Source organism: Nematostella vectensis, chromosome 6 (genome assembly GCF_932526225.1).
Source record: "Nematostella vectensis chromosome 6, jaNemVect1.1, whole genome shotgun sequence".
Taxonomy (NCBI): Eukaryota; Metazoa; Cnidaria; class Anthozoa; order Actiniaria; family Edwardsiidae; genus Nematostella; species Nematostella vectensis.
The window spans coordinates 668,569-684,694 of record NC_064039.1 but is presented as its reverse complement, the minus strand read 5'-3'; the positions used below and the strand labels follow the sequence as shown (position 1 = coordinate 684,694).

The 16,126-nt window shown below is 41.4% G+C and overlaps 2 protein-coding genes across 4 annotated transcripts; one reads left to right on the top strand and one right to left on the bottom strand.

The window, feature by feature from the left end:
* Positions 1–2,440: 2,440 nt before the first annotated feature.
* Positions 2,441–4,128, top strand: LOC116608291 (protein G1-like9). Its single transcript, XM_048728879.1, is given in 4 exon segments — positions 2,441–2,518; positions 2,685–2,952; positions 2,955–3,158; positions 3,286–4,128. Coding segments are annotated over 4 exon segments (825 nt in total). The 5' UTR covers positions 2,441–2,516; the 3' UTR covers positions 3,637–4,128.
* A 675-nt stretch (positions 4,129–4,803) lies between these two features.
* Positions 4,804–15,828, bottom strand: LOC116617831 (autophagy-related protein 13). 3 transcript variants are annotated; one of them, XR_007311987.1, is made up of 14 exons: positions 15,392–15,823; positions 14,251–14,331; positions 13,933–14,052; positions 13,596–13,642; positions 13,331–13,471; positions 12,507–12,547; positions 12,118–12,211; positions 10,514–10,633; positions 10,089–10,202; positions 9,817–9,904; positions 9,186–9,329; positions 6,079–6,174; positions 5,513–5,973; positions 4,804–5,037 (listed from the first exon to the last, which is right to left on the bottom strand). XR_007311987.1 is itself a non-coding variant. In XM_048729217.1 (14 exons), the coding sequence occupies exons 1-14, from the start codon at positions 15,458–15,460 to the stop codon at positions 4,930–4,932; spliced, it is 1,389 nt and encodes a 462-aa protein (XP_048585174.1). In that variant the 5' UTR covers positions 15,461–15,819; the 3' UTR covers positions 4,804–4,929. The 3 variants fall into 3 exon arrangements, 2 of the variants coding, with proteins under 2 accessions (XP_048585174.1, XP_048585175.1); XM_048729217.1 differs by having other exon boundaries at positions 5,848–5,973; positions 15,392–15,819; XM_048729218.1 differs by lacking the exons at positions 4,804–5,037; positions 5,513–5,973; positions 6,079–6,174 and adding an exon at positions 7,639–7,686 and having other exon boundaries at positions 15,392–15,828.
* Between the last annotated feature and the right edge of the window lie 298 nt (positions 15,829–16,126).

The following is a 16,126-nucleotide window of genomic DNA, read 5'->3' as shown; positions in this document are numbered from 1 at the left end:
TACGCGAAGAGGGGGCAGGCGCCGCGCCCTCTGCTTACACTACGGCCTTGCTTCGCACCTCGCGGTCGATCCTCGGATTAGTCTCTTGTTGCACCCTAGGATGCCCACCAGCCATGTTATGAGCACCGACTGGCTTTGTCTCGGTGTTGATCTCGTTTGCGCCGAGCGTCATGGAGTCTGTGGCTTTCTGCAGTTTATTGTTGTAGCCCACGACGCTTTGAGTGTTTATCACCAGATCGCTCGGCATCAGCCACACTCCTGGTGCAACCGCAAGACTCAGTCTCACCTTGGCCCCCTGCACGGCTAACTGGTACCTTTGCACGCTTTGAGCGACGTCGTTTTCTATGATCGCGTCTTCAAGCAGCTCCGTGAACTCCGCCTGCGCCTCCATGGCCGGCCCGCCGGCCCTGCGATGGAGAAACGGACGTTCACCTGCGCGCCAAGCACTGTGTAGACGAACGCCTCGACCGAGCGATCGAGTCTTCCTAGCCCTGCTTTTGAATGTGGACTTATTCAAAACTTTCGTACATTTGTTGGCTGTTTGTCAAGCCCTAATTTGGACTTATTTAAAACCCTTTTACACTTGTTGGCTTGTTTGTCAAGCCCTAATTTGGACATTCAAAACTTTCGTACACTTGTTGGCTTGTTTGTCAAGCCCTAATTTTCTTACGTTCTAAACTCTCGTACATTTGTTGGCTTGTTTGTCAAGCTCTAATGTTAGCTTTTACAACTCTCGTATACTCGTTGGTCGCTTGTTTGTCAAGCCTAATGTTGACTTACTCGAAACTCTCGTACACTTTGTATTACTTGTTTGTCAAGAGCCCTTATGTTTGCTTTATTCTCGTATGCTCGTTGGCTTGTATATCAAATTCTAATTTTTACTTTCACAATTTTCGTATGCTCGTTTGGTTTGTTTGCCTAGCTCTAAGTTTTACTTTCACAACTCTCGTGTTGGATTGTTTGTCAAGCCCAATTCGAACTTATCCTAGCTTTCGTATACTTGTAGCATGGCTTGTTTTGTCAAGCCCTAATTTGGACTTATTCAAAATTCTCTATTATTTGTCGGCTTGTTTTACAAGCCTCAATTTGGATTTATTTTTAACTATCGTAGGCTTGCTAGCTTGTTTGTCAAGTCCAATTCGGACTTATTCAAACTCTGTCATACTTGTCGGCTTGTTTGACAAGCCATATTTTGTACTTATTCCTAGTGTCGTGTACCATTCCTGGTTTGCTTACTTATCAAGTCTCATATTGGACTTATTCAAATTCGTATATACTTTGTTTACTTGTTTGTCAAACCCTTATTTTGAGTTATTATAACACATGATTTATACCTATTTACTGGCCAAGAGCCACGGGCCTAGAATATTACCATAAACTCTTTTAAGAGATCCATATTTGCACCATAAGGGTCGTAAGGTCCTGGAGCCCATATTTCCCATACCGCAGGGAGCCCATGTGTAGAGGCCCAAGAGTTTAATCTATACCCCCCTTGCCGTCTCTTCCAGCTTGAAGATATCCGTATCAATGAAATGTACCAGGCCATCGCCCGAGCCACCAAAAAAAGCTTAACCCAAGTCAAACTAACAGCCGCCTTAAGACAAGAAATCGCCTGCTGGCGCTTCCTAGACAATTGGCAGGGATGTTTATCATGGAGAGACGAAACTCACCTGCAGGTGCATTTGTACTCAGATGCCTCAAATTTTAAATGGGGCGGTTGCCTTTTTGTGCCTGGGATGCCTAAAGCGGAAACCAGGGGTTATTGGGACGAAAGCGAGCGAAAGCGACCAATCGCCGAAAAGGAAGCTCTAGCTCTCCTTCGAACCCTAAAGAACTTGCTGGGTCCATACAGAAACACCAGAGTAGATGTGTTTTCAGATAACCTTGTGTTGGTTAACAGCTGGGGCAGACAGGTTTCCAGATCCCTTAAGATCTCGGACGAAGGATATCTTCGAGATCTCCGCCGGGAAAAACCTTTCGATCTCGTTACAGTACATTGCTTCAGAAGCCAACCCAGCCGACGCCCCCTCACGCACCCTCTCGGATCTAGACACCATTTTAAGCCCACAAGCTTCAGTAGAAGCGTCAGTAGAAACAGCTTTTGGCCCCATACCGACGACCTGATGTCCCTACCAGAAAACGCGATGTTCGACCTATCGGGCCGCCGTCTGAGGTTCTTCTCTCCATTCCCATGCGCAGAAGCCGAAGAAACCAATGTTTTCTCGCAAAACCTCGGGAAACCCTGGGAAAACGCGTACGTTTTTCCCCCTTTCACACTTGTTGGCCCTCCCGTCAGATACCTCAAAGCCTCGCAGCTGCGTACTTACACCCTTATCGCCCTGGACATTCCCCCAAGAAAGTACTGGTGGCCCCTCGTTACGCAAAATTCCACTGCAGCCTTTAAACTCGGCACCAAGGGCAACAAACACACCCTCCTGTTCCCGTCCAAATCAAGTAACGCTGCGTAGATCTAGAAGCCTTTACAATGGGATTTGTGGGTTTTCCGCTTTGTGCAAATGTAAGTTCACCGGCTTTCCACACGCCGTAGACAATCATTGACAATGTTTGAATATCCCATTTATTTGCCGTTAACAATAAATTTCTAGCAACAGGCATATTACTTTGTGTTCTTTTTATTTTTAATTGCGCAACTCACACGATTCACACCCCCCTTCTCCACTTAGGTCCTGCCCCTCGTACCCAGAATGTGGGTCCAGGCGGTTCAATGCCCCGAGTGTAGCTACCCCAACGATGAGATATTCGCCTTTTGTCAGCGCTGTGGCTGCAGAAGAGACTGAGCAAGATGAAAGCAAAATGACAAAAGTCCCCTTAAATCTCGAAGCCATTGAAAACAGACTCGACGATCTGCGAGGGAAGATCCGCAAAAAGCCATATCAGAAACAAAAATCAAGCCTCCAAGTAGAATTTGAGCGTTTTTTGTACTCTCTCCCCTCTCAAAAAAAACTCTCACATCTGCCTCTCCCTCGGACATAACGAGATTTCTTGTCTATAAAGATCGTAAGGGGAGGACCAAGGTACACACTCCAAAGTGCAATTACTTTGGATCTACAAGTAAAAGTCACTGCGCATGCCCTAACAGATTAGCAGCAGGTACAGTAGACAGCACTATAGGGAAGTTAAGGTCCATCTTCATCGAAGCAGGAAGGGGGGGGGGGGGGGGCGAATGGAACAACATGCTCGGAGTAGCTAACACAGCCGCACACCACTCTGTAAAACAGTACCTTTCCTCCGTTCGCGAAGAACAAGCTAGCGCATTAATTAATCTTCCCAAAACAGGCTGTTCCAATATTCTTTGACAAGATGGCTCAACTGTGCGCATACCTTAAATCTCCAGTGTTTTCCCCGAGCTGCACCGCGCCCCAACGTTACACTTATGTGCGCGATATGGCTTTTTTTTGCCTAGACTTTTATACTGGGGATAGGGGCTCAGACTTAGGCAGGGTATTCACGAAAGAAGTCGCACTACTCCCGGACAAGCAAGGTTTTTTGTTCCGTCACACTTTTGGAAAGACACTAAGGGGTGGTGGGAAATCCAACACCTTCCAGATAAAAAAAGTGTTCAGACAACAAGGTATGCCCCGTGGCAAACCTAACCGTCTATATAAAACTATGTGATTTGATGGGCATCAACTTGAGGTATGGTTATCTGTTTCGAGTTCTATCCAAAAAGAAGTATCAGACGATCCCTTCGTGGGTTCAGCCATAGCAAACAGACTCTCTTTACACCTCAAGTCGGCTGGTATTCATAATGGTGAAACGATGCATAGCTTTCGTAGCGGATGCTCCATCACTCTCTTACTACTTGGAGTACCTTACGAGGAAATAGCTCGACATGTTGGTTGGTCGTCAGTCGTAACAGCGGAGTACTACACCCAAAAAGACAAAGTAATGAACGCCGGCACGACAGCCTCAGCACTAGCAGCTAGCACCACCCCTTCCATTGGCGAGGCGCCTGCTGCCTCCACATTAACCCGAATATTCTCTGAGAAAAACGAGCTCACGGGCCTCTCCTTGGCTTTCCCCTAAACGTTCCGCTCAATATCATTCTCTAGGGGATAGGGTTTGATTTTCTGAGTTTTTGGGAAAGTATCCTCTCTTTTTCGGTTCTTTCAGCCCTTAGTTTAATAAACGTTAAGCTGTAGGTAGCGTCATCCGAGGTCAACTCATTTCCCATAACTCAACCCCCTATGATCGAGACAATGAGCGGCCTGGTTACTTCAATAAAAATCATTCACTATTTTCATTGAATAATCATGCCGCAAGGTCTCGAAATACGAGGGTTGCATAACCCTTTTGTGTATCTTGGTATTTGTTTATTAAAGAAGCATTCCTTTGACAAGTCTCGTCTTATTTAAAGAAATTTTAACATCGAATCTTCGCCTTTTCACTGAGAAGATACGTAAGCCGGTAAGTCGCTAGTAGATTTCGACCCACCCACCTCCCCTTCGGCGACGCAGCAAACACCGCGTACTGCCGTCCGCCTCCATCCACTCATTACCGAGGTCAACTCATTTCCCATAACTCAACCCCCTATGATCGAGACAATGAGCGGCCTGGTCACTTCAATAAAAATCATTCACTATTTAAAAGCAAAGACCTGCAATGAAATGAATGTATATCAAGTGATTATACCATCACGTCCATGGCATTCTTTTGTTTGTTTTCCATAAAGTCCATGGCATTTTTTGTTTGTTTTCCAAGGAACTCGAACGTTTCCACAAAGGATCGAGCTATAGGGGCAAAACTGAGTGTAAGGTGAGCAAATACCCATAATTCTCGACATGGTCGCGCAACTGTTTATTCAATTATAAACACTGCATTTATTACATACGATTTATACACAATTATTCATAATTCTCATGTATTTGACTGTACAATTCTAGTTATTTATAAGGTTGCCACAGATATTTAATTTGCGTGATGTGTGGAAATCTGAGATTGCTGAAGGTTCGCCACAAGTTCGTCGAATATCGGCAGGCATTCCTCGTAACTACTTAGCTGAACATCGAGATCGTCCTGTAAATAGGGGTGTAAAGATTTTACAAAAAACAAACAACAACACATATCAAGGTCTTCGTAACAAAGACAGGGGTGTCAAGATTTACAAAAAGAAAGCAATGAAATAAAAATAAAAACTGTTTATCATCAAGCTCGCCATTACTGACAAGAAACAATGATAGCAAACAACATGACGCAAAACAACTAAACATAAAACAGCAATAATAATGAAAAGAACCAACAAGATACAAAACAAAAATTTAACATAACAACAACAACAACAACCAGAAAATCTGCACATAAAAAGACATCAGTGCAAAACCAACAGCAATATGTATCCAAGGCCTGATTTTTTTAGCACACAACCATGAAAGAGTGAGGTCTCTGCCTTGCTGGAATAAGTTACATAAGGGGAGGTAGCCATACCATGATATTGCCGAGGGTGAGGTCCCTGCCTTGCTGGAATAAGTTACAAAAGGGGAGGAAGCCATACCATGATATTGCCAAGGGTGAGGTCCCTGCCTTGCTGGAATAAGTTACATAAGGGGAGGTAGCCATACCATGATATTGCCAAGGGTGAGGTCCATGCCTTGCTGGAATAAGTTACATAAGGGGGGGTAGCCATACCATGATATTGCCACGGGTGAGGTCCCTGCCTTGCTGGAATAAGTTACATAAGGGGAGGTAGCCATACCATGATATTGCCGAGGGTGAGGTCCATGCCTTGCTGGAATAAGTTACATAAGGGGAGGTAGCCATACCATGATATTGCCAAGGGTGAGGTCCATGCCTTGCTGGAATAAGTTACATAAGGGGGGGTAGCCATACCATGATATTGCCAAGGGTGAGGTCCCTGCCTTGCTGGAATAAGTTAAGGGGAGGTGCTGCCTGACATTCACGGAAGAAACTTCCCAAGTCCCCGTCCACAGCAGAGTTACAGGCAAATGCTGGCTTCTACACAATAAAGAGAAAATACATAAAAGCATAAGTGCAAAAGATGCACAGTAATACAGACAGAAAATACAAACAGGCAAAAGTTTAATAGCAGATAGACCTTACCAGTTCTACCATGACAAAGTCATCATCCGCTGCCCAGAGACCAGGAGAGGCGTTTGACTGGGGAGGTCTACCATCAACCGACTCTGATGAGCTGTCCTATGATACGACAACAAACTCTGATGAGCTGTTCTATGATATGACAACAGACTCTGATGAGCTGTTCTATGATATGACAACAGACTCTGATGAGCTGTTCTATGATATGACAACAGACTCTGATGAGTTGTTCTATGATATGACAACAGACTCTGATGAGCTGTTCTATGATATGACAACAGACTCTGATGAGCTGTTCTATGATATGACAACAGACTCTGATGAGCTGTTCTATGATATGACAACAGACTCTGATGAGCTGTCCTATGATATGACAACAGACTCTGATGAACTGTTCTATGATATGACAACAGACTCTGATGAGCTGTTCTATGATATGACAACCGACTCTGATGAGCTGTTCTATGATATGACAACAGACTCTGATGAGCTGTTCTATGATATGACAACAGACTCTGATGAGCTGTCCTATATGACAACAGACTCTGATGAGCTGTTCTATGATATGACAACAGACTCTGATGAGCTGTTCTATGATACGACAACCGACTCTGATGAGCTGTCCTATGATATGACAACAGACTCTGATGAGCTGTCCTATGATATGACAACAGACTCTGATGAGCTGTTCTATGATATGACAACAGACTCTGATGAGCTGTCCTTTGATATGACAATCGACTCTGATGAGCTGTCCTATGATATGACAACAGACTCTGATGAGCTGTTCTATGATATGACAACAGACTCTGATGAGCTGTCCTTTGATATGACAATCGACTCTGATGAGCTGTCCTATGATATGACAACCGACTCTGATGAGCTGTCCTATGATATGACAACAGACTCTGATGAGCTGTCCTATGATATGACAACAGACTCTGATGAGCTGTTCTATGATATAATAACAGACTCTGATGAGCTGTTCTATATGACAACAGACTCTGATGAGCTGTTCTATGATATGACAACAGACTCTGATGAGCTGTTCTATGATATGACAAGCGACTCTGATGAGCTGTTCTATGATATGACAACAGACTCTGATGAGCTGTTCTATGATATGACAACAGACTCTGATGAGCTGTTCTATGATATGACAACAGACTCTGATGAGCTGTTCTATGATATGACAACAGACTCTGATGAGCTGTTCTATGATATGACAGCAGACTCTGATGAGCTGTTCTATGATATGACAACAGACTCTGATAAGCTGTTCTATGATATGACAACAGACTCTGATGAGCTGTTCTATGATATGACAACAGACTCTGATGAGCTGTTCTATGATATGACAACAGACTCTGATGAGCTGTTCTATGATATGACAACAGACTCTGATGAGTTGTTCTATGATATGACAACAGACTCTGATGAGCTGTTCTATGATATGACAACAGACTCTGATGAGCTGTCCTTTGATATGACAATCGACTCTGATGAGCTGTCCTATGATATGACAACAGACTCTGATGAGCTGTCCTATGATATGACAACAGACTCTGATGAGCTGTCCTATGATATGACAACAGACTCTGATGAGCTGTCCTATGATATGACAACAGACTCTGATGAGCTGTTCTATGATATGACAACCGACTCTGATGAGCTGTTCTATGATATGACAACCGACTCTGATGAGCTGTTCTATGATATGACAACAGACTCTGATGAGTTGTTCTATGATATGACAACAGACTCTGATGAGCTGTTCTATGATATGACAACAGACTCTGATGAGCTGTTCTATGATATGACAACAGACTCTGATGAGCTGTTCTATGATATGACAGCAGACTCTGATGAGCTGTTCTATGATATGACAACAGACTCTGATAGGCTGTTCTATGATATGACAACAGACTCTGATGAGCTGTTCTATGATATGACAACAGACTCTGATGAGCAAACCACCACCTCCTTACATTTTAATCCTTTACAATTTAGCATATGAAATAATAGATAATAATAATAGTTTATTTAACCACGTAAAAACACCTATATGTAATTAATCACAAACATCTCTGTGTTGTCAAAACTAGATTCTTGACACAATTTAACTAATAACAAGAGAAAACACTTGTTATAATAAAAATCACCTATACTTCGGCTGTGTACAACAGCCTTCTATAGGCTGACTGAAGCTAGCAACTGCACTTACATGTGATAAAGATAATGGCAAGTACTAACAATAACAAATACAAAACAACGGAAATGTTATATGCGCGCATAAGAAGACACTGTCTGGAAACATGTCTAGATTAACTATGTGCCTGCCCTTGCAGAGTTATGGTTTGGATTCTATATCCCAATTGCCCCTCCCTGTCCCGCAAGCTACTCTCATCTCCGTGGACTCTATCAATTATCTGGACCGACAAGTCCGCTAAGATCAGTGGCTGAGAGGGAGACCGATGACCTGGTGTACAGGCACTGAACTCGGATGGACATAGGGGATTAGCAGACTAATATAGAAATTTTTTTTATGTATTTAACAAATTTCCCATAGTTTTCCATGGTATGTACTCTCATACACAAAGATATTCGTCACCGTTTTGATCAAAATGTTGTGGAGTCAAGAGGCGGAAGCACAAACAACGAAAACAGTATTTTGCAAATCAAAACAGTGCACGCTCATTTGAAATGGGGTGTTTTCTAGTGTGTGCGCGAGCGCACCTAATCGGTGTTTGCAGCACAGGCAGATCAATGATGGAAAACTTTAGCTTCAAAACCCTGCAGTCTTCGTTACTTTTAGTGTCCTTTTTAAGGATGGAAAATACATTTACTAGAAAAGATTGAGAACCAAATTTCTCGAATCTGAATCAAGTTTTTTCGTCTCTTTTACTTCAAGTGGACCTGCAAGGATTGTGTGAATGAGGAATCCCGCGGTATGCCCTCTGATTTACTATAGCTAACAACCAATCAGAAAGAGAGATTATGCGCTAAGTGTTGTAGAAATTAACTATTCTAACTAAGATATGATCATAATTGAAAAACCCTTTAAAAAACCTAAAAAAAACAGATAGATAACAAGACTACAGCCAACCCACTTTTCTTTGTAAATAAGATGAGCTTTTCCGCTGTGATGATCCTGAGCTGCGAGTTGAACTGTCTGGTGTGACAGTCTGCTTTGGGCTATCACGGTCACACAATAGTGATGCGAATGGAGGTGTTGACGATAAGACAGGCAATGACTGGAAAATAGAAGACATTTGATAATGAATTTGAGTCTATCACAGTCACATAGTCATATAAAAGTGATTGCTGCTGAAACTGATCGTTACAAACTTTAGTCTTTAGATATACTAGTAATCAAATTAGTAGTGGCTTTCATGTAAGGAACAAGTATCAAGTCAGCACATATTGCATGGTTGGCATGGTTCCATTGTCAGTGACGTTGCTCATGAATTAAATGCTTGATTTCCTTGCAAGGATTTGTTTGTTGGCTAATGATTCAAGTAAAATCAATTGAGCAAGTCATGAAGTTGATGACTAAGTGAGATGCAGCTTGTTACAATAAGCAAAAGTTGTCACAATAAACAAAACTTGTTAAACAAATATTGTGGCCAACTAAATAAACACATCTTGTGTTAACTAAACAATAAACAATCCACAATCACCACACCACCATCACTGCCAGCATCAACATTCACCACCTCCTTCAACACAGAGAGAACTTACCCGGCCATGGCTTACAGGAGATCCTGCAAATGCCCCCTTGGCATGGTGGGTGTTTGGGTTATTAAATGCTTGAGGAATAGTCTTAGACCTTTGAAAACAAATGGAGGACAATTCGTTTAGCTATTCTTGCAATTATAAACTAGTACCACAGTTAGTAATATATGCTGTTCAATAATCATAAAAGTCATACATTGCAATAAAGATTGACTATCTGCCATGCTGTTTTTGCTGTGAATAATACATATAGACTAAAGTTGCAAAATGAGGCATACCTCATGCTCGCTTGGCATGTTTGCGAGGGGTGTGCACAATGCACTGCAGGCCTAGGGTGAGGCTCAGTCACCTCAGTGGCTGTTGCACTTGCAATTTCCTCAGCAATGTTGATCCTATTAACAAGGAGAAATAAGAACAGGTGCTACATACCTCTATCAAGTGGCCACCTCTGGGACTGGGAAAAGTGACAGCATAAAAGATGAAGGTAAATACAGTACTTAAGTTAGAAACTGATGTTTTGGGACTACTAAGGGAGGTAGCTTTATAACATTGTAGAGTACATAAAATAGACTAGACAAATAAAGAACACAAACAAGTATGTTTAATGGCAGTGGACACTTAGTTTAAGTATGTACATTGGGACCAATACTTCAGGACGTCGGAGAAAGACTGCTTGATAGAGGCACCAATGGTAGGCTCTCACCTGCCAGTAGTAGCCACATCAGGCATAGTCCAGGCACCGCAAGGCGTTGTTGGTTCAGGGGTAACCTGGGTGTGCTCCTGGACACTGTAGTGATCACTCTTCAGAGGCATAACAGGAGTCCTGTAAACAAAGCAATGGATTCACACCGCAGCCTCACAAGCAAGCAATGAATTCCCACCACAGCCTTACAAGCAAGCAATGAATTCACACCACAGCCTTACAAGCAAGATATGGATTCACACCACAGCCTTACAAGCATGATATGGATTCACACCACAGCTTTACAAGCAAGATATGGGTTCACACCACAGCCTTACAAGCAAGATATGGATTCACACCACAGCCTTACAAGCATGACATGGATTCACACCACAGCTTTACAAGCAAAATATGGATTCACACAACAGCCTTACAAGCAAGATATAGATTCATACAACAGCCTTACAAGCAAGATATGGGTTCACACCACAGCCTTATAAGCAAGCAATGAATTCACACCACAGCCTTACAAGCATGATATGGATTCACACCACAGCTTTACAAGCAAGATATGGGTTCACACCACAGCCTTATAAGCAAGCAATGAATTCCCACCACAGCCTTACAAGCAAGTAAGAAATTCACGCCACAGCCTTACAAGCAAGATATAGATTCACACAACAGCCTTACAAGCAATATATGAATTCACACAACAGCCTTTCAAGCAAGATATGAATTCACACCACGGCCTTACAAGCAAGATATGAATTCACACCACGGCCTTACAAGCAAGATATGGATTCACACCACAGCCTTACAAACATATGAATTCACACCACAGCCTTACAAGCAAGCAATGGATTCACACCACAGCCTTACAAGATATGAATTCACACCACAGCCTTACAAGCAAGCAATGAATTCACACCACAGCCTTACAAGCAAGCAATGGATTCACACCGCAGCCTTACAAGCAAGATATGGATTCACACCACGGCCTTACAAGCAAGCAATGAATTCACACCACAGCCTTACAAGCAAGTAATAAATTCACGCCACAAGCCTTACAAGCAAGATATAGATTCACACAACAGCCTTACAAGCAATATATGAATTCACACAACAGCCTTACGAGCACGATATGAATTCACACCACGGCCTTACAAGCAAGATATGAATTCACACCACAGCCTTACAAGCAAGATATGGATTCACACCACAGCCTTACAAGCAAGCAATGAATTCACACCACAGCCTTACAAGCAAGATATGAATTCCCACCACCGCCTTACAAGCAAGATATGAATTGACACCACGGCCTTACAAACAAGATATGAATTCACACCACAGCCTTCATGAATCCACACCACAGCCTTACAAGCACGATATGGATTCACACCACAGCCTTACAAGCAAGCAATGCATTCACACCACAGCCTTACAAGCAAGCAATGGATTCACACCGCAGCCTTACAAGCAAGATATGGGTTCCCACCACAGCCTTACAAGCAAGATATGGTTCACACCACGGCCTTACAAGCAGGATATGGATTTACACCGCAGCCATGCAAAAAGAAAGGACAATCTTCTTATGCCAGAAAAAATGTTAAAATATTTTCCCTCACCTGTCAGCCATGGTAAGGTTAGTGCGATAAGCGGCTGACAATGTAATGGAACCAACTGGTGTTCCCACAGAGCCGACATGAATGGTCTGAAACCCTGGAATTCAGTGCAAGGGACATGATTGATGTGAGAGTACAGTAGTTGGTTATTAGTGACACCGTAACCTCTGGGTTTCAAGCCCTCCTGAATTAATCTGGGTCTTCCTAAGATTATTGAAAATCCTGAATCCCGATAATGCAACCAAGATCGGGACAGAAAAATCACAAAAAAAAGTGTTAGGGGAATTATCACAATATTTTAAAACACAATTGTAGCGCAAACACTGCGTTGCACTGTGTTGGGAGCTTGGTAATTTCCTTATCTCATCTCTCTACCATTAATATAGATGTACCTTCTCCAAGCTCTTTGACACGCACATCACCAAAGTAGACTCTGAGAACAAAAAGAGAAAATATCATTAGATAAAAAATATTGTTAATGTAAATATGAGGAAAACAGCACTTTTCAGGGCACTGCCAGGGACGGCTTTTTTGCCAAAGGAAACAAGTTTGACTTATCAGCAATAAAGGGTAGCTACGGTGTATGTTCACTTTATATGTTAAGAGTTTGACTTATCAGCAATAAAGGGTGGCTACGGTGTATGTTCACTTTATATGTTAAGAGTTTGACTTATCAGCAATAAAGGGTAGCTACGGTGTATGTTCACTGTATATGTTAAGAGTTTGACTTATCAGCAATAAAGGGTAGCTACGGTGTATGTTCAAAGTATATGTTAAGAGTTTGACTTATCAGCAATAAAGGGTAGCTACGGTGTATGTTCACTGTATATGTTAAGAGTTTGACTTATCAGCAATAAAGGGTAGCTACGGTGTATGTTCACTGTATATGTTAAGAGTTTGACTTATCAGCAATAAAGGGTAGCTACGGTGTATGTTCACTGTATATGTTAAGAGTTTGACTTATCAGCAATAAAGGGTAGCTACGGTGTATGTTCACTGTATATGTTAAGAGTTTGACTTATCAGCAATAAAGGGTAGCTACGGTGTATGTTCACTGTATATGTTAAGAGTTTGACTTATCAGCAATAAAGGGTAGCTATGGTGTATGTTCACTGTATATGTTAAGAGTTTGACTTATCAGCAATAAAGGGTAGCTACGGTGTATGTTCACTGTATATGTTAAGAGTTTGACTTATCAGCAATAAAGTGAGTTCACCTGTAACACATGACATAATCCAGTCCTTGTTTCCTGGCCAGTCGATATGCTGGTGTTACCCTGGTGACTGATAGAAGTGACTTGAGCAGCATTCCCATGCGGTTGTACACTGTGTAGGTGATCTTTGCATGTGCATCTTGTCTGATAGCAGTTCATGGGATAGATTTTGAGATAACAAAATTAAAATGTGCATTTGCAAAACATGCATTTTTACAGCCCCTGTAAGTACAATTTACAACTCATGATGAACACCATTAGAACGCACCTTTGGTTCATGCCTAGACACCAGTTCTCCAAGACCATTGAATCTCCCTTATACAAGACAAAAACAACATTATATTAAACAACAAAATACAATGAAGCAGTAAATAAGTATTGAATTATTAATTATATATACATATTAATATGTAAAAAGAGCAATATAAATAAACATTATTATTTTCAAATAATAAATGGGGGTTACGGAAAGTACACTTAAGCATTTTGTACAAAGCATGGATAAATTATAAAATATCATTTATACTACATCAACAGCATGGCTTTGAAACCCTTTTGTGTATCACATATCCTGACAAAAACCTTAAACATATGTAATGTCTGACCTCGTTGGTCTTGAGTGATATCTCAATGCACATTGGTACATCCACAGATGTCAATCTACCAGACATCGCTTTCTTAGTCTCATCAGTGATCTCCGGAATATCATCAATGGCCAGATTAAACTACACAAGAACAACAAAAAAATGTTAGATGAGGACAATCTCTAGGGATGAGATGTAATGTCTTTTATCCTTTATCATAGGTGCTAATTATTTTATATGACTTTTATTTGTACACATTTCAAATGTGTTGAGTTGCTCTACTATAAAAAAAGGTACTAGGGTGAGATGGTTTATTAAAGCAAAGCGTATCTTACTCACCCAGTCTTGACCCATAGCATTAGGTTTGGATCTTGTGTGAACCTTGTCGCCAAGTCTTGACTGGACAATGACTTGGACAGTCTACCAATCAAACAATTAATCATTTGAGAGCAGAAACAAATGGTAGAAATAACTTTATGTGGACTTCAAAACAATAACTGAAGAAACCTCTAATCTAATTCTACACTTAAGCAAAAAAGGAAGAAAAACAGCCTTCACAAGGTTTGGGCTTTAAACTAGCAAGCTCAATTTCATTGAAAGTTGGGGGCAACTACAGAATACCCTGTCACAATTGTTCTACAAAAGAACTTCACACCTTAATTTCTAAAGAACAAGGCATTAATACAATGGAACAAAATTATGTGGCGGGGTATCCTGCAATTTAACCGCAAGGGTTACAAAGAATAACAAAGTTCTTGAGGCGGCAGTTGCTTCATGGCATAGTAGATTGTTTTGCATTTATAATTATGTGTTTCATATTTCTGCTATATAACAAAACACTTCAAGGGTACTCCCTTGGAAAATGCAGTTTCCCAAAAAAATTTAGACTTCTTTCAATATAATCGCGGGAAACAAAACTGGCTTCTCCTAAGAGCCCTTGTAAGATGAAGTGTATTGAGCAGGTTCACCCATGAAAGGTATACTATAAATAACTAAAAAATAAATGAATTTATCACCCCCCCCCCCCCCCCCCTAGTATAAATCTTTTCTTTATTGGGTAGATGACTTCAGATGTGTTAGAGGTATAATATGAATTTGCCCAACTTCCGCATTAATTCCAAACTTGAAAACGTGAAACGCCAACAGGAGATCTGAAAGACTTGTATAGCTGTCAACTCTCCTGCATTAGGCGGAAGTCTTAAGATTTTGAACCTTTTCTCAAGCCTTATTACCTTGAAAATATCCATACATTTACTGTATTCTCCCGCATTAGCAATCTTGGTACTTCTGATATATTCACTGTATTTCTCAAGATTTTTCCTAAAGCGAGGTTGTCAGCTATACTTGTCATTAAAAATATAGGGGGACCTTCTTCTCTCAGTCTATCTTTAATATAGTCAAGCCAAAATACCAATTTTCTACAAGCGTTTACGTTTGTTTTGGTTTACAACTTTTTAACGATGCCATTTTTCTCGCCTACCTTTAGCGACAAGAACTTCAGGAATTTTTGCAGATCTTTCTGTTCCTGAGGAGCTAAAATACCACTCATATTTACAATATCCCTCTAAATGTCTACATCTCATAATTTTTTTTTTGTTTTGAGAGGTAGAAGTGACTAATTTAGTAAATATTTCGATCGTCTTTTCGCTCTCTCTGTTGCCGTCATGGCCGCCATGTTGACAAATCTCGCTTTAGTCCACTACACGGCGTTATCCAGCACAGGTACACCATCAAGATGGAAATGACAGGAAGGTTATTTTTTGTATCCATCATGCGTTGGTTTTGCTTTGAAATGCAAGCTAGAATTAGGCTGTCGGTAAAGGTGGATTTAGAAATTCATGTTGAAGAATAGAAAAGTGAAAGAGTGGAAGAAACACAACATTAGAAAAAAGAAAAAAAACATATTTGCATATTTCGACAATCCAATTCCTACCAATTGTGGGGGATTGGAGCACTTTCGCGACTGACAAACCCATACGGCTGCAAAGGAGACTAATCTAATGGTCGTGGATCCAGATTCTCCTAAGGGAGGTGGGGTACACCATAAGATAGGTAGTGCCATATGTAAGGCACAGGCGGTTGATTAGTAATTTTAACTCCATCCCATTCATTCTCAAATTTCCGTCTGGAGCCTGGGAGCTTTATTCAGGGGTCAAGGCATAATGTGCACATGCGTGGCATGAAAATGTTTCCCACATACTGTACCATTATTATT